This window comes from Aquila chrysaetos (assembly GCF_900496995.4).
Source record: "Aquila chrysaetos chrysaetos chromosome W unlocalized genomic scaffold, bAquChr1.4 W_unloc_6, whole genome shotgun sequence".
NCBI classification, from domain to species: Eukaryota; Metazoa; Chordata; class Aves; order Accipitriformes; family Accipitridae; genus Aquila; species Aquila chrysaetos.
This window is the reverse complement of record NW_024470326.1, coordinates 69,607-91,730: the sequence shown is the minus strand read 5'-3', so window position 1 is coordinate 91,730 and position 22,124 is coordinate 69,607. Positions and strand designations below refer to the sequence as shown.

General features: G+C 48.6%; 1 protein-coding gene across 1 annotated transcript; it reads left to right on the top strand.

Annotated features, from left to right (window-relative positions):
• The first annotated feature begins 12,841 nt into the window (after positions 1–12,841).
• LOC115337730 (olfactory receptor 10AG1-like) lies at positions 12,842–13,777 on the top strand. The gene has a single exon (XM_030006154.1). The coding sequence runs from the start codon at positions 12,842–12,844 to the stop codon at positions 13,775–13,777; it is 936 nt and encodes a 311-aa protein (XP_029862014.1).
• The last annotated feature ends 8,347 nt before the right edge of the window (positions 13,778–22,124 follow it).

The following is a 22,124-nucleotide window of genomic DNA, read 5'->3' as shown; positions in this document are numbered from 1 at the left end:
TCCAGTCCTGTCCCTTCAAACCTCAACTCTGCTGTAGTTTTGTGATCCTATGATACCCTTTCAGGAAAATCAGTGCTGCCGGGCACCTCTCTGAAGTGTCAGCACCCATGAATCAGCAGGCATTCTCCATCTCCTAGGCATGCACACAACATGGAAAAATCCCTTTCATCCCTAACTTGCAGAGGAGGGGTCTTCCTTCCTGACATCTTCCCAGGGCACACCTCCTCCTCTTCCCCATCCACAGACATCCACTGCTTTCCATTTCTGGCCTCAGATAGAGTTTCAGGATTTGCTAAAGCCATCAGCCACCTCCTTGTTTCTCACTGATATCCCTCGATCTTCTCTCTGAGCCCTGCACATGGCCAATCACTGCTGCTCAGAGCCACTCACTCTTCAGACAAGGCCTTGAGATTCTTACGTATTTCTGGTGCTTATTAACTCTCTTCCTGACTCCCTCCAGAGCTCATGGCAAACATAGTTGTCTACAACGGGGCCTTTATGACCATCTTTTATGAAATCATTGTCTTTTTAAGATCTTCTCTGCAGAAAGAGTAGCCACAGAAAAGCACCTGAATACAGAAAAACAGAGGCTGAATGAAGTGCCAGGAAGAACCAAACGAGCAACACCCAAGGCTGTGGTTTCCTGGCAAGGAGTCTTTCCTGTTTGTCACCTTTTCTCATGAAAGGAACAGGGAAACTGTCCATCCCATGGAGCTCTGCAGAAGGAAGATGGAGCTGTACGTTGTGTGAGGGGATACAAGCAGGATCAGCAGGTAGAAAAGACTTTGGTAGGGAAGGCTTTACGAGGGAGCACCCTGACTTCACCCAGATAAAATAGAGACCAAGTAGTGTGCTGACATGATGGTTAGAAGTGTCCTGGGATAAAAGAGTGTTGATGACAGAATGTGGGAGAAGTTTGGTTTGCAGAGATCTGAGGTAGTACTATCTGGGTCTGAGCAGTCTGAGGTTTGGAGCTGAGGAGAAACAAAGAAGCTCTCCAGGACCTTTTTGAATTAGTGGAACTATCACTACTAGCAGTAACAGGACAGCGCTGAAAGGGAACTCCTTAGTATTCTCGATGATGAACTAGAGCTTTTTAATTTGTTTGTTACTTGACAAAATAGCTATGAGTTCTCAGCGATGAGCCTCTGGTATGCAATTCTGAGAACAAGTGTTCATGATGGCACCTCCTGGCAGCTGCTTCATGGCCCCTGTCAGCGCCCTGTCCCTGTGCTGGCCCAGCCCCACTGCCCATACACGGTCCCACAGCCCCACTCTGCAGGCACAGCACAGGAAAGGGGAGAGTCGGGGCAGGGAAAGTTCCCCTATTTGTGATCCCAGTGGTGGCCTTAAGATCATAGTTCCGCCATGACCCTCCTACTCTTGCAGCTGCCCCAGCACCTGACCCCTGCCCTGCCCCAGCCTTGTCCCAGGTGGGGCTTTGCAGACAGCTCTGCTCCAGGGTCTGCCAGGGTCTGGGGAAGGAGCGAGGCTGGGCAGGACTGTCCATTCCCCCAAACCAGCCTTTGGCCCAGCAGGAAGGTGGAGGTGGCCTCACAGCAAAACTCACCCACAAACCTGGGATGACCAGCAAGTGCTGGAAATGGACAAAAATTGGGATGATGAAGACCCCGAGCCACCTTCCCCATCTGTCCACACCACCAAGGGCACAGACCGGCCTCCTTCTCTCTCCTGCACCTGCATGTCTTCCATGCTTTCCACAAGCCCTGCATCTGCACCACAACCCCCTGGTGTGAGTCCTTGCCCTGCGTGGTCACACACTACAAGCTACACACTGATATTTTTCTCTCCTGGGCGCTTTCCAGCCCAGCACAGCTCCCCCTAAATTCTTCCCACTGTTATGGATGCACAACTAACCAAATCCTATAGGTGTTAAATGTCAGATTTATTCTTCAGCAAAAGTCAGTTAGAAGTCCGGTAACATTTTATAAAACCACAGGCTCAATGATGTAAAGAGAATTAATACTACATGGCCGACCTAAGAATCCCCAAGATTTAAAGTGATGGCTCAAAATGCGCATATCACTCACCTCAAAGCTGACGGCTCTCTCCCTCGAGGAGTTATCTTGGGCGGTGCCCGAGAATGCAGGATGTTTTTCTGAGTACAATGGCCTTACTGTTTCTTTGCCCGATTATTTGCTGATCTGTGGTGGATGGGGGTTCTGTATGTTGCAGAATGTGTGACAAATTGCTTTTGGACGGCCTTGCAGTTTCTGGAGAAGATAAGGACTTTAGCCCTCTTAGGTAACTTAGCTTAGGAGTATCCATACGGATTACGTTAAAATGCAAGCATAGATAATAGAAGCACTAACGAGCATTCTTTAGGATAAGATGTATCAAACATGCAGAAGATCACACTGTGCAGAATCATCCGAGAAGGGTCAAGTAGCGGACAAGTGAGGAAGACTATGGAAGACCACCAGAGGACTCCTGAAGACCACCAGAGACCTTCAACGTGCCTGCATAATGGATATTTGCATATGCTAATAGTTTCCCGGAAAACTAATGAATATGTATAACATTTCTCAGAAATCTAGTGAATATGTATGTAGAACATGTACTCAGCCTGCACAATTAGGCCTGACGGTGTGCACGATAGGTAGAGCAACGCCCCGTGCACCCAGTGCTGCAATAAAGAGTGCCTGCTTTCTAAAACTCCAAAATCGAGTCTTAGAGAGTTTCTTTGACCGGCTTTTTCGGTATCACACTCACCTAAAAGCTGAGGGCTCTCTCTCTCAAGGAGTTACCTCGGGTGGTGCCCTGACCCAAGGGGGAGTCCCCGACTGCAGACCCGCTGCTCCGAGGAGGACTGATTCCAACATGTCCTCTGGCGAGACCCCATTTATACCCTTGTCAAATCTGACCTGTGGTCATTTAATCCCTATTGGCCAGGAGGGTCACCTCAGCGTACCTGGCATGTCTTGATTGGCCAGTTCAAATTTCAACCTGCAGCCTCCAGGGTTTCCTTCCCCTTCTCCCTTCCTGGAGAAGTTTTGTTTCCTGCTGGCGGGATGGAGGGAGTAGGGGGGGAGTGTACTGCCACAATCCACCCCGTGACCAGTGTCATGATTCGACTGGTTTCCTTGAAGTGGTGGTACAGTCACCTCTTGCCTCCAAAGTTAAAAGGGGGTGCAGTTTGGTGAATTTGACGCTCTTTGTGGGCCATCGTTCCCTTCTGGTCTAGAATTAAAGTGGAATATCAAACACAGGAATATCCAGTGTATGGACAGTTTTAAGGGAGTACACTTAATCATTAGTACAGGCTTCACTACCAAGCGTTTGATACAACTTATTGCATTATAGATTACAGTAATCATAACTACAAGCATTATTAAAGATTAGAAAAAGCTGGTCGCCCACCCCGTGAAAGAAAAATCCGAACATATTAAAACTTTTCCCAACCAGTTGGTTCCTGGTACAGAAGCAATTGCCTCCGAGTCTCTTGCCGTATTCTCTCGTTGATTTAGTCTTGAAGCCACACTGACATATTTGGAGTGAACACAGCAGTTGTCCATCAACATGTTCAAAACTTTACATATACCCTTCTCTTTCTTTGGCATCTAATCCAATACAGCCCAACTTTTGATAGTCATTTTACCGATATGTTATAACTGATAGTTTAAGAGTCCCCAAATTGTCAGATGTAACATTGGCTGAGGTTGATAGTTGCAAACTCAGTTCTAGAATGCTCTATTGATGTTCCTTGAGTACCATACACAGTTGCCCCCATAGAATTTCAGGGCACAGTGTAGTACCATTCCAACTCCACCCCGTGATCCCGTGGGTTAGTTGGAGGATATAGTCACATCTGGTGTTTCATACTGAACTAGCATTTACTGCACCTGGTGACCAACTATAAACAACATGAGTATAACCTGCTTCCCCATCCAATCTCAACCTCCAACTCTAATTGTTACATTGCTCTCATGCGAGGTCAAGGACTCACGATATATTGATGTCTGTCATTTTTGCCACAACATTATCATCCAGACGTTCGCCATCCACGCCTGTCACCGTCATCACTGCCAGTAGAAGCACTAGAAGAGCTTGCTTCTTCATTGTCCTGTAAGAAAGCACAAACTAGGCCTTGGTCTTAAACCGGGTCACAGGGTTAGAAGTCCAGGATTATCCACCGGGCACTGATGCTCCCATCTAAGGCTTCCCAGGCATACAAGCCTCTGGGTTTTGCTAAGGTCATAGGAACAATACCAATGGAGGGCAGCTTGCTCTACCTGTGCCTTTTTGTCCCCACCAACCAGGATATCATCTCTATATTGATATATGTGGACACCTGATGGTAATTCCACAGCATCAAGAAGCTTGGCTAAAACATCGTGAGCAATAGTGGGGGAATGCCTATATCTCTGGGGAAGTCGATTCAAAGTATATTGGGTCCCTTCCCAAGTGAAGGCAAACTGCGGTTTGTCCTCTTCCCTTAGGGGAACCATAAAAAACATATCCTTGACATCTAAAGCAGCCATCCATGGGTGGGCTGCAGCCTGTATTGCTGTTATCGCTGAGGTAATACCTGGGACAGCAGAAGTTAATAGTGGGGTGAAGTTAACGATGAGATTTCAATCTCAAATAACCAATTGTTAGTCGCCACCTTCCATCTGATTTACCGACTGGCCAAACAGAAGAATTATAAGGGGAATGTGTGCGACTGATGATCTCTCTTTTCTCCAGATCATTAATTACTTCCAAAATGCCCCATTTGGCTGCAGCTGGAAGTGGGTATTGAGGGACACTGGTTACTTTAGATTGCAGTAGTGCAGGAGCAACCTGCAAGGTTCTCACATGAATAGCCTCTTCCTCCCTGCCCCCAAAGCTCCACACTCTACCATTGGGTAGGTCCCATTTTCTGCCTGCCAGCACACCAAATCCCAGTATATTTCCCTCATAGGGGCATAAAGCCACTTCCACAGCTGTCATTCTCTTTTCCCCTGGTAACCAAAGTTGAGTTCCAGCTATGGGGCATTTTTCTGTTGCTCCTGTTACTCCTCTAATGTTTATAGCCTTTCTTGATGGCCTAATTCCTCATTAGCTTGTCGTTTGTTTAAAACACTAATTTGGGCTCCTGTATCGATTAAGAATTCCAAACTTATCCATTTGGGGCCCACAGGAATGTGTATATAAGGCTCTTTATCAGCAGACCATTGGCAAGTGTTCACCATGCGGATTGGCCAGTCTGAACCCCAAACCGCAGCTCCTAGTTTTTTAGCCCTTCCAGTTCCTCTTGCAGTGATGTGAAAGGGTTCTGTTTCTCTTCCTGAGGGGGTGGGGTTGCTGACACTTCCCTTTGGTCTCCAGCTTTCCCCTCCAACAATTCCACCAACTTCCGGATGTCGTCAGTGGACTGCCCATCCAGCATGGCTCGGGGTGCCCCCAGTGCCAGTGCCTTCCGCCAGAGATCGTTCCTTCTGGGATTGTCGAGACCGCTCGGGGCGGGATTTACAACCGGCTGGGCGGACCTTCCTGCTGCCCTCCCTTAACTCCGACAGTCCCTTTACCCGGATAGTAACAGATTCTCCTCTCTCCTTGGGGTCCACCCCCCCAGCCCAGTAGGCTACTCGGGACATTATCGACTGGTCGCCTGCTGGTCCAGCACTCAGAAACACTCCCGGTCCCCAGTAAGCTCTCGCTTCATCATCACTCAACAGTATCCGATCCTCCCCCTGTTAAAGAAACTCCACAAATACTCAGTTTCAGTTTCACCTGGCTTGCGCGAAAACTTAGCTTGCAACTCGCCGAGTTTGGGTCCCGACTGAGGGGCCGTGCAAACAGCGCTCTGGGGGCTCTCACCGTGCGGACCCGCGTGCCCTTCTGTTTCAATAAGGGGCCACACATCCCTTTCCTCCAATTCCACCTTCAGACAATCTATTTCCCCTTGCCTTTTATCAGAATCACTCTTTCGGTTCTGTGCTTGAATCAAGCAGGCGCCCAGGAGGGCCCACACGCTGCCTTTCCTGTCTCGCGGACTATGTCCACGGCACAGTTCTACTCTCTCCATGACCGCTGCCGGGTCGGACCACTTCTCCTTCACCCAGCCAGACCTGGGGGAGAAGGGCTGCAGCCGTGCCTCCGTAATAACTCCTCCATTAACACCATCCTGCCAACTGCCAATTTAAAATGTTACAGATGCACGACTAACCAAATCCAACAGGTGTTAAAACTCAGATTTATTCTTCAGCAAAAGTTAGTTAGAAGTCCGGTAACATTTTATAAAACCACAGGCTCAATGACATAAAGAGAATTAATACTACACGGCCGACTTAAGAATCCCCAAGGTTTAAAGTGATCGCTCAAAATGCGCATATCACTCACCTCAAAGCTGAGGGCTGTCTCTCTTGAGGAGTTACCTCAGGCGGTGCCCCAGCCCAAGGGGGAGTCCCTGACTGCAGACCCGCTGCTCCGAGGAGGACTGCCAATGTGTCCTCTGGCGGGACCCCGTTTATACCCCTGTCGAATCTGACCTGTGGTCATTTAATCCCATTGTGCAGGAGGGTCACCTTGGTGTACCTGGCGCATCTCGATTGGCCACTTCAAATTTCAACCTGCAGCCTCCAGGGTTTCCTTCCCCTTCTCCCTTCCTGGAGAAGTTTTGTTTCCTGCTGGCAGGATGGGGGTGTGGGGGGGAATGTACTGCCACACAGTCCCCAGCTTCACAATCTGCAGCTCTCCCCGAAAGAAGTAAGCTGTCATGGCCTTTCCTTCTGGTGGTGCAACAGGGAATCCCTGCTCTGAAACTCATCCTTCTTCTGCACACCAACCATGGGCTATGCCAGCTTTAGGAGATCCCTCCAGGAAGTCATGTGCATTGCCCTGCACCCAGAGACTTACGGTGTTCAGGGCTGTTGTCGTGTAAAAGGGTAATGTGGCAGAAAATAAACCCCCTTGCGTTCCAGCTTATCCTCAGATGTCAGAGGGGCTGGGGGTGGCTAGATTTAGAGTCTGAGTGATATCCAATTTGGCGCTATTAGTCTGGTCACGTTCAACTTGTTGAGCTCTCACGATTACGGATTCACTAATAGCACACTGCACTTTCCGCTTAGTCGCGCTCTATGGACTCACACGGCCAGACTGAGAGAGTTGGCGGGGCCCAGTGAGAAACTTCTTTGGCTAGCTTAATGAATAGTGCAGTTCATTAAAGCAACAGATTTACAGGTTCGTGTGGATTGCCAGTGATAAATGCACTGTCTGCAAAAGGACGCCCAAACTTTAAAGACAGTGCATGAAATCAAAAAGAAAAGCGATTCGAGAGAGAGAGAGAGATTACTAAGTAATCCGTATCTCACCCAAAGGCATCCCTATGGGGGGAAGGGAGACTCAGCCCATCGACTGATCCCAGGAGTCAGAGGTAGTCCGCGATGGTATCTTCCCTGACTTGTCTTTGATGTTGCCTTCCCTAACATTCCCCCTTCCTTAGGCCATTCTTATACAATTTTTACTTCAAGGTGGAGCTTGAGTGACTCTAGTCATGCATACCTTTATTGTGATTGGTATAAAATTCTCTCACTTCACTTTTAAAGGTATTCAAGATTAACAAAAATTCAGAGCGCAGGCTCAGGGATGAGGTAGTTGCACCTTGGAAGCGGGTAGCCTTTGGGATGGAGGTGTGTTTTGGTATTGTAATGACATTAGAATGAGCAAAGTTCGCACAAAGGACAGCATCCTGTCAAAACATGACAGACTGTTGGCCCAGGGTGGCAAATATGCAGTTTATCAGTACCATAGTACTATGAAATTCCCATTTCTGCGGTGATTCACAGAGCCTGTCCACGGAGTCTTCACCCCATTCCACCCTCCATGTCAGTTTGCAGGTAATGTTGGCTAGGGAACCACTGTGGAATGGATTCCTTGCATGCCAGTCGCATTCCACCCTGAAAGCTTCTTTGATGTTATATCTTTCCTTAATGTGTGAACAATGCCGTACCTTTAATACAGGTTTAGTTTCTAAGTCACCTCCAGTAGTTATTCCACACATAGGAAGAGCTCAGCCTTTCTCCTTCTCTTCTCCATCAGCTGTTTTTACTAGGCTTCCACTGAGAATAATGGCATTTACCTCAGGTACATCCCTCCATTGCCTAACCTGATTCAGGGCAGCTGCTCAATACCATGGCCAAATCCAGGCCTATAGTAGTACATGAGATGGCAGGGCTCTCCAGCACAACCGCATTTGTCTGGCAGGGACAGCACAGGACCAACGGGAAAGGCATCGCCACTCAGAGCAGGTGTGTGACAGACATCACCCAGGGCATCTCAGACACACTCAGTTTCTGTGGGCCAGTGACTGGTTGCCACCACTGTGTTGGGACAAGGTCTGTCCCATTTCCATCCATTAGATACAGGCAGAGCATGAATATGAAGCACGTTCCACCAGGGTCTGCAGTTGTGTGTCTCTGCTCCTGAACTCGGCTGGTTCTTCTCTCTCCTGTCCTTTACACATCCCATTGATGGTACATCAAGGAACAGGCCAATGGTTAGCACAGTGGTGCTGGATCACAGGATGTCCATACCCAAGGACCTTTTCAGGAAGAACAGGAGGGGGATGCCCTCTCCGTGAAGGATCTGCTCAAGTGCATGGAGCTCCTCACTGGGATAGGCAACAGGTTGGATGAGCTCTTGTGAGCGAAGGTCACAGGAGAGGCCAGTGACGGAGACATCATGGTGGGAGATAAAGAACCTGCAATCAGGGTGAGGAAGTGGACAGAGTCTTACTTACGCAGCCCAAGCATGTCTTTGAATTAATGACCTCAGGTCTTACCAGTGACTGACTTTCACCAGTAATATGCACCACACTGAGGAGAGTAGATACCGCATCAGAGGGAGCACTGCCATCCCAAGGGGCCAAGAAGGCCAAACCTAAAATCATGCCCTGGGGTGGACGAAGCCCCTGCAGTGACAGAAGGCACTGCCTGGCGGGGTGCCAGCTCTTCAGAAAAGGCTCTGCTCTGCCATCTTAGCTGAAACAAAAGAGCTGACACCCTCCATAGTTGTCACCTTGCATGGAGTTTTGAGGGGACTGCTTTTTTCCTCATTATTAATTTTTTTGCTATAGACCAATGCCTTTTGAATGAGAAGTGTGAGATCTCCATACGTGTGTGTGCACGTGTAGTGTGGACAGTGTGTTGGGACTTGCAGGAGTGGGGGTGTGCGTGTTCGCACCGTGGTGTATATGCGTGGACTTCATTCCTTCTGCCCCCATGAGCAATTCTGGGATCGCACATGGGGTTTGTATAATCCCTGCAGACAGATCCATCACCAGGAAAAGGTCAGTCTGGCTGGAAACAGCCCCAGTGTTCTTGAGTTTGTGTTTCGAGGTGGACTTTGGCTGCTAGGATCCTCTCAGCCCCTTTGCTAACAGCTCCACTGCTACAGCCGCTGCTCCCAGCACCTTCCCTTCTCATGCGGTACCAGCACCGAGTGCTAGGGAGTAAAAAGAAAAGTATCTGATGGTATGGACAAGGAGGAGGCAGAGAAATCCTGCAGGCTTAGCTGAGGCCACCTGTGATGGGATCTGCTTGTGATGAAGCTTCAAGGTGTCTGTGAAGTGAGAGGCTTCTTGTGCCCAACAAAGTATTCAGTTTTATGAGATCAACAAATCAACTGTACAGGGCTCTCCTGTACAGTGTCTGCAGGGAGCAGTAACGGAGGCGCACATGCTAGTGGCACCCTGACTCTGGAAAGCCCGCATGGCTTCTCTACATACACAGGCAGGCATGAACAGCAGACAAAAAATGGATGTCTTCTTCCTTAGGAAGCCAGCTTCCTAGAGCTAGTTTCCCCTCTACAGCTTAGGTCACAGCTTAAAGATGTGACAAAATTGTGCTGACCAGCCTCGGAGAGAGCTAGGGAGTTCATCTGTGGTCACAGTGTCCCCACACAGGGGAAACCTCCAAGGAACACTCCCTTCTCCCATCATTAGAGGGGCAGCATCTTGGTGGAAGAAAAGCTGTGGGCTGATTTTCAAGAGACATACCCAAAATAACAGAATGAACTGAAAGCAGGCTAAAACTAATCAACAGTGTCATCCTCCTCAGCTAAATGAGGAGCTAAAAAGGAGCTAAATGACCCACTGGACCTGCTAATTACCATTTGAATCTCCTTATGGAGTAGTTTCTGTTAGCTGGCAATCAGAAATTTCACTTTTCTCTCTCAGCACTAAATACCCAGGAAGCTTAGCGCGCTCCTCTTCAGAAGCAGATCTAGCCGCATCAGAGAAAAATGTCTCTCACGGCCCATCTCAAATTTAGTTCATTGCCCTTTGTCCATGTTCTTGAAGACCGTCTTCACTTTCTTCCGTAGAACAGAGTTCAAGCTCTCAGGGCCACCTCCGCCTTGAGGATAACATGGGACCCGGGGAGGTGGAGGTACAGAGAGGCCTTTTCTGTTGCTGCACAGTGAAGTTAAGCACAGGTTGAATAGGCTTCTTTTCTGCTTGCCTTTTTTGTTTGGTTTGGTTTTCCTTCCACAAGTTTGGCACTTGTCCTTTGAGCAGCTAAACCTCATGACTCAGTTTTTCTACTGTTTAAAGACCTATAGTTATGCTGGAAGTTGCTAGTCAGGCTAACGCCCATGCTTCTGACAGTCTTTCTCAAATCATTCATGGTGCCGTGGGCATCCAGGGAGGAGCAGTGGCAGCACCAGCGTCTCCACCTTCTCTCCTGAGGCTGCTTACTAACTGTCTTATAACCAGGTGAGAGTGACAGAGGGGTGTCCGGAGAACCATACCCAGGTGGTTTCCAGGGGAAGGAAGGAGCGAAAAAAGGTAAGCACTGCCTCCTGCAGCATCATGGACTGAGGAGCGTGTTCCTGCCTCTTGGCTCCTGACAACAGTAAGTCCCTTTTGGCATGCCCTGGAATACGGAGATAGTGTGGCAGCACAGACACTACCAGAAGCAGCTGCAGGCATCTATCCAGCTTGGCTGAGCTCACTGGAACGAGCTTCCTTCAGCTTTGAGAAATGCTGCCCGTGAGATAGTCACCATGTAAGAAGTACTCTGGCATTTTCCCGTGAGCAAAGCTAGCCTGAACTGTGCTCTACCTGTGATCTTGGGAAGCACTGACACATCCCAGAGTTAAAAAGAATAGGCTGTATGCTTGAGAACATTTTGAAACAAGCAGGAAATGCTGGTATGTGGATAATCTGCATGTAAGTAGTAGCTTTGAGTTAAAGCATTAATTTAAAATAAATGTGGGTAAGTCACAGGGTTTTTTTCAGAAAATAGAAGTATTTCATTTTTTCTGTACATGTATATGAATAAGTAGGTAGATTAGGAAACAATCATGGTGACTTTTGCCTCACGCAAACCCTGATGTAAATGTTGAATTGCTCCCTTAGGAGATGGATAAAACTCACAGGAAAAAGGCAGGAATACCTTGGGGAAAAAACACAAACTATTAGGACCATGTGTTTTTGTTGAATTCCAATTTTTCTTGTGAGAAAACTGCCCTGCAATTTTCACTTGGCTAATCTGAATGCTTTCATCACATGTTTTCTGACCCATTGTTCTCATCATTAAGACTTCTCAAAGGGTGTTATTGATAGCTGGAGAGACACAGCCAGCATCCTCATTCCTCTGCCAGGAAGAGGATATTGCTTCCCCATGTCAGACCGAGATTCTTAAACATCTTTCAGCTGAGTCACTTCTTCCTAAGAAGTGACCCCCTAGTGCAGTGCTGCTTGCTTGTAGCTCACATCCTTCAGGTGTGTCCAGCAAGAAGTCTTTATGCTCTGAGAAGGTGAGAAATGCAAAGGGAAGGCTCAGTTCCCCAGGCAGCAAGAGCATTGCTCTGCCTCTACGAGGGCTTGCAGGGGACTGGGAAGCATTGCAGGCTTGGGATCAGAGCGAACGGGCCCTCAGCTGGATTTGTAAGCTCTTCAGAAACCCAAGTGACAGAGCAGCAAGTTTAAGAATGCGGAATTATTCCGGACTCATTCAGAAGTTATAAAAGCCTGACCTGTTCATGAAAATGGGGTACCGTGGGGCCGTCACCCACTTTTGATCACTTTCTTCTCTATATGACTGAAAACTACATGAAGCTATTTGATTGCTTGCATAAAAATGTCTTTTAGCACCCTGAAAACTTGTGCTTTATGCAAAAACTGCTGCTGCTCTGTCTTGTTAAAATGTCCCATGCATGCCTCAGGGTCACTGGATTCACTGGCAGATAGCAGCTTGTTTTACTTCTGATGGGATTCACCCTTCACCATGTAAAAATTAATGCTTCGGATCTAAGATAGTCTCCAGATCTTTGTGCGTGGACACAGCATCAGGGGCTGAGCTCTTACATGTGAGAGAGGAGAGCTGGGACTGATCTCTCTCACTAAGGTCTAAGAATCAAGTCATGCCTTGCCTTGCTCTGCCTTCCCCTTTTTCCTCCCTTTCCTCCTTTGCACCCTATTTCTTCTTAATTGTCTTACACTAAAAGCAGCTCTTACAAGATCCGGACAAGGAATGTAAGCAAGACTGTTGCTGAAGTGGCTAGTATTTATCCCTTTTCTGCCTTTTTTCTCAACTGTCACCAGGTATTCTATTCTCTAAAAAAGAAAGTCAAGTTTCTTTTCTGCAGATGACAAACCCCAGTCATTCAGGGTCAAGGATTCTGTTCTCTCCTCGCTTTACAAACCTTCCTGCAGCAAGCAACCCATGTTAGGTTTGCAAACATTCATGCCGATCTTGGTCAAGCTCGCCTAACCCTGCAATCACATGTATGTGGATGTTTGTAGTCTTTCTCTAGGCTTGAAGTGTGTGTGGTGGTGGACAGGCCATCAGCATCCTCTAAGAGCCTGTTGTTTGGATTGCTCTGTACAGGGAAAATGTCCCAAAGAAAAGGCTTGGAGAATCACAGTGTTGGATCTGGATTCATTCTTCTGGGATTTTCTGACGACTCCAGCTTGCAGGGCCTGTGCTTCGCAGTATTCCTGGTCATCTACCTTGTGGTCCTCACAGGCAACAGCCTGATTGCTTTCATCACAGTGGTGGACTCAAGCCTGCACAGTCCCATGTATTTCTTCCTGAGGAACTTGTCCTTCCTGGAGGTCTGCTACACGTCAGTCACTCTGCCAAAAATGCTGGTGGGTTTCCTGATGGAAGATGGCCGGATCTCCTTCCTTGGCTGTGCTGCCCAGCTGTATTTCCTGGTTTTGCTGGGCAGCATCGAATGCCTTCTCCTGGCTGCCATGGCCTACGACCGCTACACAGCCATATGTCACCCCCTGCACTATACCCTCATCATGAGCAGGGGTCTCTGCATCAGACTGGTGGTGGGGTCGTGGATAGCTGTCGTTCCAGTGCAAGTCGGACAGACCTACCAGGTGTTCACTTTGCCCTTCTGTGCGTCCCATGACCTTCACCACTTTTTCTGTGATGTTCCCCCTCTGCTGGAACTGGCCTGTGCCGACACTTTCTGGCACCAAGTGATGCTGTACACCATCATCCTGGTATTTGCAATCCTTCCCTTCTCCTTAATAGTGATTTCTTACATTCAAATTATCAGGGCAATTCTGAAAATACCTTCAGCTCTGGGCAGGCACAAAACCTTTTCCACCTGCTCTTCACACCTCGGGGTGGTGACGCTCTTCTACGGCTCAGCCACAGTCACCTACTTAAAGCGACGGTCAAGGGATTCTGTAGATGCTGACAAATACCTTGCCCTGCTTTACACAGTTGTGACCCCCACGTTTAACCCTGTCATTTATAGCCTGAGGAATAAGGAAGTGAGAATTGCCTTGAAGAGACTCCTATGGACATAGTGATACTACAGAGTATGTGAAATAGCCCCAAATAGTACCAAATGTCCCACTGGGGTACGTGGTTGCCTGAGCAAAGGCATCCCATGTTTGCTCAAACAAAACTACATGTCCAGCCTGGCTTTCATCCTCCTCAAGAAGGGGAAAGGTGTCCTGAGGCATTCCTGTTAGGTCCTGCCCCACCATGATATCTTTGTACTCTAGAGCATCTTCAGTGCCCCTAAGTATTTTAATGCAAATAGCTACTTCAAGCTGTGTCTGACCTATATAATATTAAAGGGAAATAGTCAAAGCATGGTCTGTAGTCAATGAAGCCCAGAAGGCGACACAACCGAGGAAGAGATGACTACCTTCAGGTTTGAGAAATCACTTGCTAGACCCCATGGACTATCTACAGTGTCCCTGCGTGCAATCAGCTAAAGAAAGTTAAAAGACATGAAGGTCATCTTCCCCTGCTACGATGTCTTGCACTGAGTTGTGTAATGCTTGACTATCTTGACATAAAGAATAATAATAAAAAATCACCAGGGGGACAGTCCAGCACTGGAATAGGGTCCCAGAGAGCTGTGGAGTATCTGTTTGTCATGGTTTAACACCGACAAGCAACTAAGCACTACAGAGTTACTCACTCAGTCCCCAGCGGTGAGGTGGGGGAGAGAATTGGAAGAGGAAAAGTGAGAAAACTGGTGGGTTGAGTTAAAGGCAGTTAAACAGGTAAAGCAAAAGCTGGGCACACAATCAAAGCAAAAGAAGGAATTCATTCACTCTTTCCTATCGGCAGGCAGGTGGTCACCCTTCTCCAGGAAAGAAGGGCTCCATCATGCATAACAGTTACTTGGGAAGACAAACGCCATCACTCCAACACCCTCCCACTCCTTACTTCTTCTGCCAGCTTTTATTGCTGAGCACGATGTCATATGGTCTGGGATATCCCTTTAGTCAGTTGGGGTCAGCTGTCCCAGCTGTGTCCCCTCCCAACTTCTTGTGCACCCCCAGCCTACTTGCTGGCAGGGCAGCGTGAGAAGCAGAAAAGGCCTTGACATTGTGCAAGCACTGCTCAGCAGTAACTAAAACATCCCTGTGTTATCAACACTGTTTTCCGCACAAATCCAAAACATAGTCCCACACAAGCCTCTATGGAGAAAATGAACTGTCTCCCAGCCAAAACCAGCACAAGCATTTATGTACGGAATCGGCTTTGCCACTCTGAAACTGTCTCTCTGAAAAACTAGCCTGGTGGGGGGTTTTAGCCCAAATGCCTATGCAGCACTGAAGTGTGTTTCCACATATGGGGCAGCTTTACACAATGTCTGCTCCAAGAGGGGAAATACCTCAGCCTGCAATTGGAAATGGCTGATGCTGGTGGGGGGATGAATGTGTTTCCTGAGACAATATTTGATATGCAGACAATACAAAAAGACTGCAAAGACAAATGGGTATGACAGAAACAGGAAAACTGCCCACCCAATGGAGCTTTGCAGAAGGAGGAAGGAGCGCTACACAGCATGAGGTGACACCAGTGGGATTAGAACGTAGGAAAGACTTTTGAAGGGAAGGCTTTGCAAGGACATACCCTGACTTCACCCAGCTGCAAAATAGAGACTGGGCAGTGTATTCAAGTGATGGTGAGAAGTGTCCTGGGGTAAAAGAGTGTGGGTGAGAAAAGGTTGGAGAGATTTGGGCTGCAGAGATTTGAGGTAGTCCTCGGATTTTCTGAGTAGGCTGAGCTTTGGAAATGAGAAAAATAAAGCAGCTCTCAAGGATGTTGTGGAATTAGTAGTACTATCGCTAAGAACAGTAACAGCACAGTGCTGTAAGGGAATTCCTTCTTATTCTTCATTATGATTAATTAAAGCACTTTCATTTCATTCCCAACATTCATTTTCACATGACAAAAGAGCCATAAGTTCTCAGTAGTTAGCCTCTGGCACGAGTTCTTAAAGCAGTGGTTTTTCTCTCACGGCTAGCTCTTTGTTATCATTTACATGTTACACTTCTTAGAGAGCATTGCCCTTTAAATTATCCCTGCTTCATATCTTTTCTCCCTGTTTTGTGGAGGAGAGGGAGATGGAAGAGGGGAGATGTTTCTTTTTTAGCCAAAGGCGGCAGAGGGACTAATCCCAGATTAGTGCAAAGGCACAAAGGAAGCTAACATTGCCCTGTGGTGTACGCTAACACAACACTGTTACCCACATTTCCAGTCTCTGAAGTCCAAATTGTGCAGCAGAGACCCTGGAAGCTCTGAGCTCCTTTCATCTGTCCTGCATTTCAACATGTAAAATGAAACTAACCTCGTCAAAAAGATTCTTTGGATTCTCTTCACAGCCTGAAGCACCGCATTTGCCAGGAGACTGCCCAGGACACCAAAAGAGGACTCACACTCCTCTGCACATAAAGCTTAGGTGTTCCCAGGAATCTCAGGAGGCACGGCATACCGATTCCTGGGTTCAAGGAGCTGGTCAAATGCCTTGTCTCCATTTCCGTAATGGTGGCTTTGATGCCTGGCCCATGTGCAGACTCTGTACAGGGATGCTGACGTTCATGGAGCAATCTGCTCAGACCTGAGAGCTGGCTGGCCCTGCTTGGAATCAAAGGTAGAACTTGAGACCTCCTGAGTACAGGACCATTCCACCCTGAGTTGTCCTATGACCCTCTGCTGTAGAGAGCCCCCCCCCTCCAGCTGAATCCTTTCTCCTGGGGCACACTGAAAGGCACAGGCTTAGGGAAGGGTTGTTGGGAAAGGGAGTGCTGGGATCTCTGGTCCAGCCTCCCAGCAAAGGGTGGGGTATTGCCAATTCCAGGGTCAGGTTGGCTGAAACATCATGGGGTTTATTCTGCTCCCAGTGCAGACCTTGCCCCCTTCCCCTTGAAAAACTTCAGGAGGTTTCTATTGGCCAAAGCCACAAGGGTGTCAAAGTGCCTCTGGACAGAAACTCCAATGTGTCAACTTTTAAGTTTTGTGGGCCAATGCCTCTGGCAAGATAGCAGTATGGGGAACTGCAGGACCCTACAGGTAAAGCAAGAGAATGACGTGGTTAACTGAGTGACACCCATGGTCATAAACATTACAGCAACCATCTCAGAAGTACTATAAGAGAGTACAAAACAAGAGGTGCAGGGCCAATGGGAAAGGATTAACATGGCAGGCTATTCTTTTGGAGGGTAGCAGAGAACAGCTTGGGCAGAGGGAAATGAAAAGGGAAGCAAAGGATGTGGTCAGGGCTGTTTGGGGACACCTGTGAAGCAGCCCTGCACCTGATGTGAAGTACTTCTGTGGTCAGGGAGAACCTGAGAGCTTTCTCTCATTTGAAGACATGAAGGGGAAGGAAGGACAGCATCATTCAGGCTGGAAAGGACCTTGGGAGGTTTCTCGACCAACCTCCTGCCCAAGACAGCATCAGACCAGATTCCTCAGGGCTTCATCCAAACACGGCTTGGTCACTTTCTGGGATAGAGCTGGCACACGTCCTCTGGGTAATGCCTTCCAGCACTTGACTATTGTCATGTTGGAAAGGTTTCTTCCTGTATGTACCCTGACCTTCTCTTGTTTCAGCCCATTGCTTCTTGTCCTTGTGTCTTGTACCATGGACATGAGCCTGACTCAGTCTTCCTGGGAACAGTGCCATGCTGCTGCATGTTCCCCCAAGATCTTCTTTTCTCCCGGCCAAACAAGCCCAGCTCTTTTAGCTTCTTTTCACATTCCAAGTGCTCCTGCCCTGACCACTGTGGTGTCCCTCCACTGAACTGGCTCCAGTTTACCAATGTCTCTCAGGTATTGTGGGGTCAAAACCTTGTCAAGTATTCTGGATCTGTTCTAAAATGTGCTGAGCAGAGAGGGATAATCACTTCCACTGTCTGTGCTCCTTCTCATACACCCAGGGTGCCGCTGGCCACCTTCGCTGATGGCTCATCTTTTGCCTAATGAAACCCAAGAACCACCAGAGCCTTTCCCACAGAGCTGCTACCCAGGCATGCAGCCCCTGGCCTCTGTCATTGCAGGGGCTTAGTTCACCTTGGGGGATGGCCTTTGGATTTGTCTTTATTGGATATCATGAAGTTCCTTTTGGCCCATCCCTCCAGCCTGTCTATGTCCTTTTGGGATGGCAGCCCTGCCCTCCAGTGTAGTGTCTGCTCTCCTCAGTGTGATGGTGTCCTGGTTTTGGCTGGGGTAGAGTTAATTTTCTTTCTAGTAGCCGGTATACTGTTATGTTTTGAATTTAGTATGAGAAGAATGTTGATAACACTGATGTTTTCAGTTGTTGCTAAGTAGTGTTTAGGCTAAAGTCAAGGATTTTTCAGTTTCTAAAGCCCAGCCAGCGAGAAAGCAGGAGGGGCACAAAAAGTTGGCACAGGACACAGCCAGGGCAGCTGACCCTAAGTGGCCAACAGGGTATTCCATACCATGTGATGTCACATCTAGTATAGGAACTGGGGGAAGTGGGGGCGGGGGGAATCGCCACTCGGGGACTAACTGGGTGTCAGTCGGCGGGTGGTGAGCAATTGCACTGCGCATCATTTGTACATTCCAATCCTTTTATTATTACTGTTGTCATTTTATTAGTGGTATCGTTATCATTATTGGTTTCTCCTTTTCTGTTCTATTAAACCATTCTTATCTCAACCCACGAGTTTTACTTCTTTTCCCGATTTTCTTCCCCACCACACTGGGTTTGGGGGAGTGAGTGAGCGGCTGCGTGGTGCTTAGTTGCTGGCTGGGCCTAAACCACGACATCATCCCAACCCCAAGAGGAGGATGGGGGATGGTGAAGAGGGGTTAACAGTCACTAAAGAACAACTCTGCCGCTCCTTCCTCCTCACACTTCTCCCCTGCTCCAGCCTGGATCTTCTCCATGGGATCCCACCATATTTGCAGTCAAGGCTATGTGTTGTTCATTCCTTTCTGTCTTACCTTTCTCCTTTATACTCAGAGAATCACAGACATGTTGAGATTGGAAGGGACCTCTGGAGATCATCTAGTTCAACCCTCTCAGCTGAGGAAGAGTCAGCTGGAGTATGTTGCTCAGCACCTTATCTAGGTGGGTATGGAGTACCCCCATGGATGGGGATTCCACAACCTCTCCGGGAAGCCTGTTCCAGTGTTTAACCACCCACACAGTCAAACACAGTTTTCTGGGGTTCAGATGGAATTTTACACACATTAATGAGATCCCCCTCAGCCTTTTCTTCTCCAGGCTGAACAGTCCCACATCTCTCAGCCTTTCCTCCTAGGAAAGATGCTCCAGTCCCTTAAACCAGCTTTGTGGCCCTTTGCTGCACTTGCTTGAGTAGGTCAACAAGTATGATGCACTGGGCAGCGCAGCACTTGACACAGCACTCCAGGTGTGGCCTCAGCAGTGCTGAGTAGAGGGGAAGGATCACCTCCCTCCATCTGCCAGCAATGCTTCTCCTCATGCAGCCCAGGAGGCTGTTGGCCTTTGCCATGAGGGGGCATTGCTCGTTCATGCTCAGCCGCTTGGGACCTCAAGGTCCTTCTCTGTGGAGCTGCTATCTAGCTGGTTGATCCCCAGCATGATGTCCACAGTGTAGCTGGATCACAGGCTGTCCTCCCCAGGGACTTGTCCTTCTTGAAGATGAGCTTCACCTCTGGCACAGGTCCCACAGTGCTGCAGAGTCACCTGGGACAGCAAAGCCCTCTCCTGCCAGGGCTGCACAGCCCAGGCCTCTTTCTCTCTGGCCTTGGGGACTGCAGCTTTTGCTCTCGCTGTGAGAACCACATTCATCATGACAACATCAGGATGTTGTCACCTAGCTTCCACTCCAGCATGCATAGGCTGTGAAGCCTTTCCATGCAAGGAGTCCAGTCTTTTAGTACCAGGTTTCCATGTGACAAATCTGCCCGTGGCCCTGGTGCCACATCTGAGGTGCTGCAGCCCAAATGCACATCAAAGGCCACAGCCTGGAGCACAGGCAGCAGGAGCCCTGTGTGCCATCACAGAGCTGTGACATGAGTGGAATAAGAGCTGAGATGCAGAAGGACAGCTCCCACAGCTTTTGTGGTCAATGGAGATGCACCGTGTTTAGGAGACACTGATGACAGGGAAGACGAGAAGTGCAGGATGCCTTGCATGATGTCAGGGCAGCTCAGATATATGGATGTTCTCTATGGGACACACAACAGGTTAGGTGGGAGCTTGTGTGTGGGTCAGCTTCTGAATAAAAAAAAGGCCATCCAGTCTGATGCTCACCTGGACCTGGAAGTCCCAGAAGAGGAAGAGCTGCTCAGGGATGTGAAGACTGGTGTCAGCCTTGGCCATAGTGACCATGACATTGGAGTCTCCCAGATCCCCAGGGATGGGAAGAAGGAGAGTAGCAGAGAGCAGACCCTGCACATCAGGGAATGAGAATTTGGCCAATTGAGGGCACTGGCAGGTGGGGTCTAAGATGGCAGTGTCAGGGCCCTGGGCAGCATCACCTGCGGCCTCCACCCACACCTCTGTCCATGGGCCCAGGAGACCATTGAAGCCTAGGCCTGAGTTTCAGCCCCAGCTTGATCTCTGCTGTAGGGCTACTGGTCTCCAGATACAGCCATAGACACAGCCTTGCCTGTCCATGGACCTTGTTGATTCGGACTTGCAGGCTCACTTCCCAGCTTGATTCTTTATGCGATGCACAATGGAAGGACTCTGTGGCCCTCCAAGTGCCAGACCCCAGCTGATTCATGGAGGTCTCGGGCCTTTCTGCTTCCTTTCTTCCTGTCATCACTTGGTCAGGTTTTGGGAGGAGAGGAAGGAAAAGCAAGGGTGGTTTCCAGGTGCCAATGACTGAAATGGGGGAGCAGAGCCATCACATGTGAAATGATCTAAAGGCTATGCCAGTTCAAAACTGTTATCTTCTGCTGTTATTTCAGAGACCTTAAATCTTCAGCAGGAACCCGGCAGCTCTGAGATCCCTCCATCTCCCTCTCTTGTAGCAATTAAGCTGATAGGACCCCAGTCACAGGCTTGCTTTCAATTCTGTGTGAAGCCTAAAGTACCCCATTGGTCTGCAGATATGCCAGGAAACTTGCATAAGGAACCCACTCCTGTGGACAAGAAGGTGGATGTTCCCAGGAATCTCAGGAGGCGTGGCATACCCATAGCTGTGCTCAGGGAGCTGGTCAAATGCCTCGTCTCCATTGCTGTGATGGTGGCCTAGATGCCTGGTTCATGTGTCAGCTCTCTCTCTGGCTGCTGACATTTAGTGAGCAACCTGGTCTGACCTCAGAGCTGGCCCTGCTTGGAGCTGGGCATTGGACTACAGACCACCTGAGCTCCCTTCCACCCTGAATTGTCCGATGAGCGTATGATGTAGAGACCCTCGCCTCCAACTCGATCTCTTCTTGTTCAGCATGTGCTGAACACATGGCACAGGCTCCTGGAAGGGCTGGTGGGAGAGAGACTGTTGGGGAGTGTCTAGTCCAGCCTCCAGGCTGGCTGTGACTTTGAGGAGCAAAGAAGAGCTCCAAAGGTGGAGATCACAACAACACTCCTCCTAGTCCATTTTATTTTTCCTAAGGCTCAGCCTAAAGCTCCCAAGAGGCAAGTTGTGGCTGTTGCCTCCGTCACATCATTGGCCACTGCAGAAGAGAGCTTGGCTCCACCATCTCTCCAGGTAGCTGTAGGCTCTTCTTAGGTGGCCCCAGGCCATCTCTACTGCAGGCTGTCATAACCTGTCCCATGCTTTACCTCTAAGCAGTGCCTCTGATTTCCTGCTTCACCAGCCCCCAGGGACAGTCCCTTTTCTGGTCATTCCCTCCATGGCCTTTTCAGGGATGGCCCTCACTGGAGCCCACTAACACGCTCGGAAACTTGGAGGCTTGCTGCTGACTTTGAAGTCTCTAGGGGCTTTTTCAATCTTTCAGGATCTGCAGTTCAGGAAGTCAGCACTAGAGGGCTCATTAACATGCAAAACACCCTAACAAGTCCAGTCGCTGTGCATCATTTTCCTTTCAGTCTTCAATTCTGATGTGGTTAATTAGAGCAGTTTCAGGAGTGTAATCAACGTGAAGTGATATGAACACTAAACAACACCAAATAGAAAAGGTTTCCTTTTCTCCACGTTGTTTTTCTGCTTATACCTGAATTCATATTATCAATCTCTAATTGATATTGATCCTGTGCATCTCCTAATGCAGTCTAAATAGATATGAAAATCCAGAGCCTTCATATTCCACAGCCTATGGTCAGCCTTCATCCCTACCCCCAAACTACCATGTCTCTCATCAGCCACCTGGGACTTGGAGCAGCCCTGTTCCAATCTGACCTTTCACCACTGAAGGCTGTAGCTGCATGTTTCAGCCTGTTGGCACCAATTCCCAGCTGTTTTACTTGGAGACTGAGAGGCACACAGA

Coding starts and splice junctions, on each gene's coding strand:
- LOC115337730 (XM_030006154.1), top strand. CDS start 12,842: ATGTCCCAAAGAAAAGGCTTGGAGAATCACAGTGTTGGATCTGGATTC.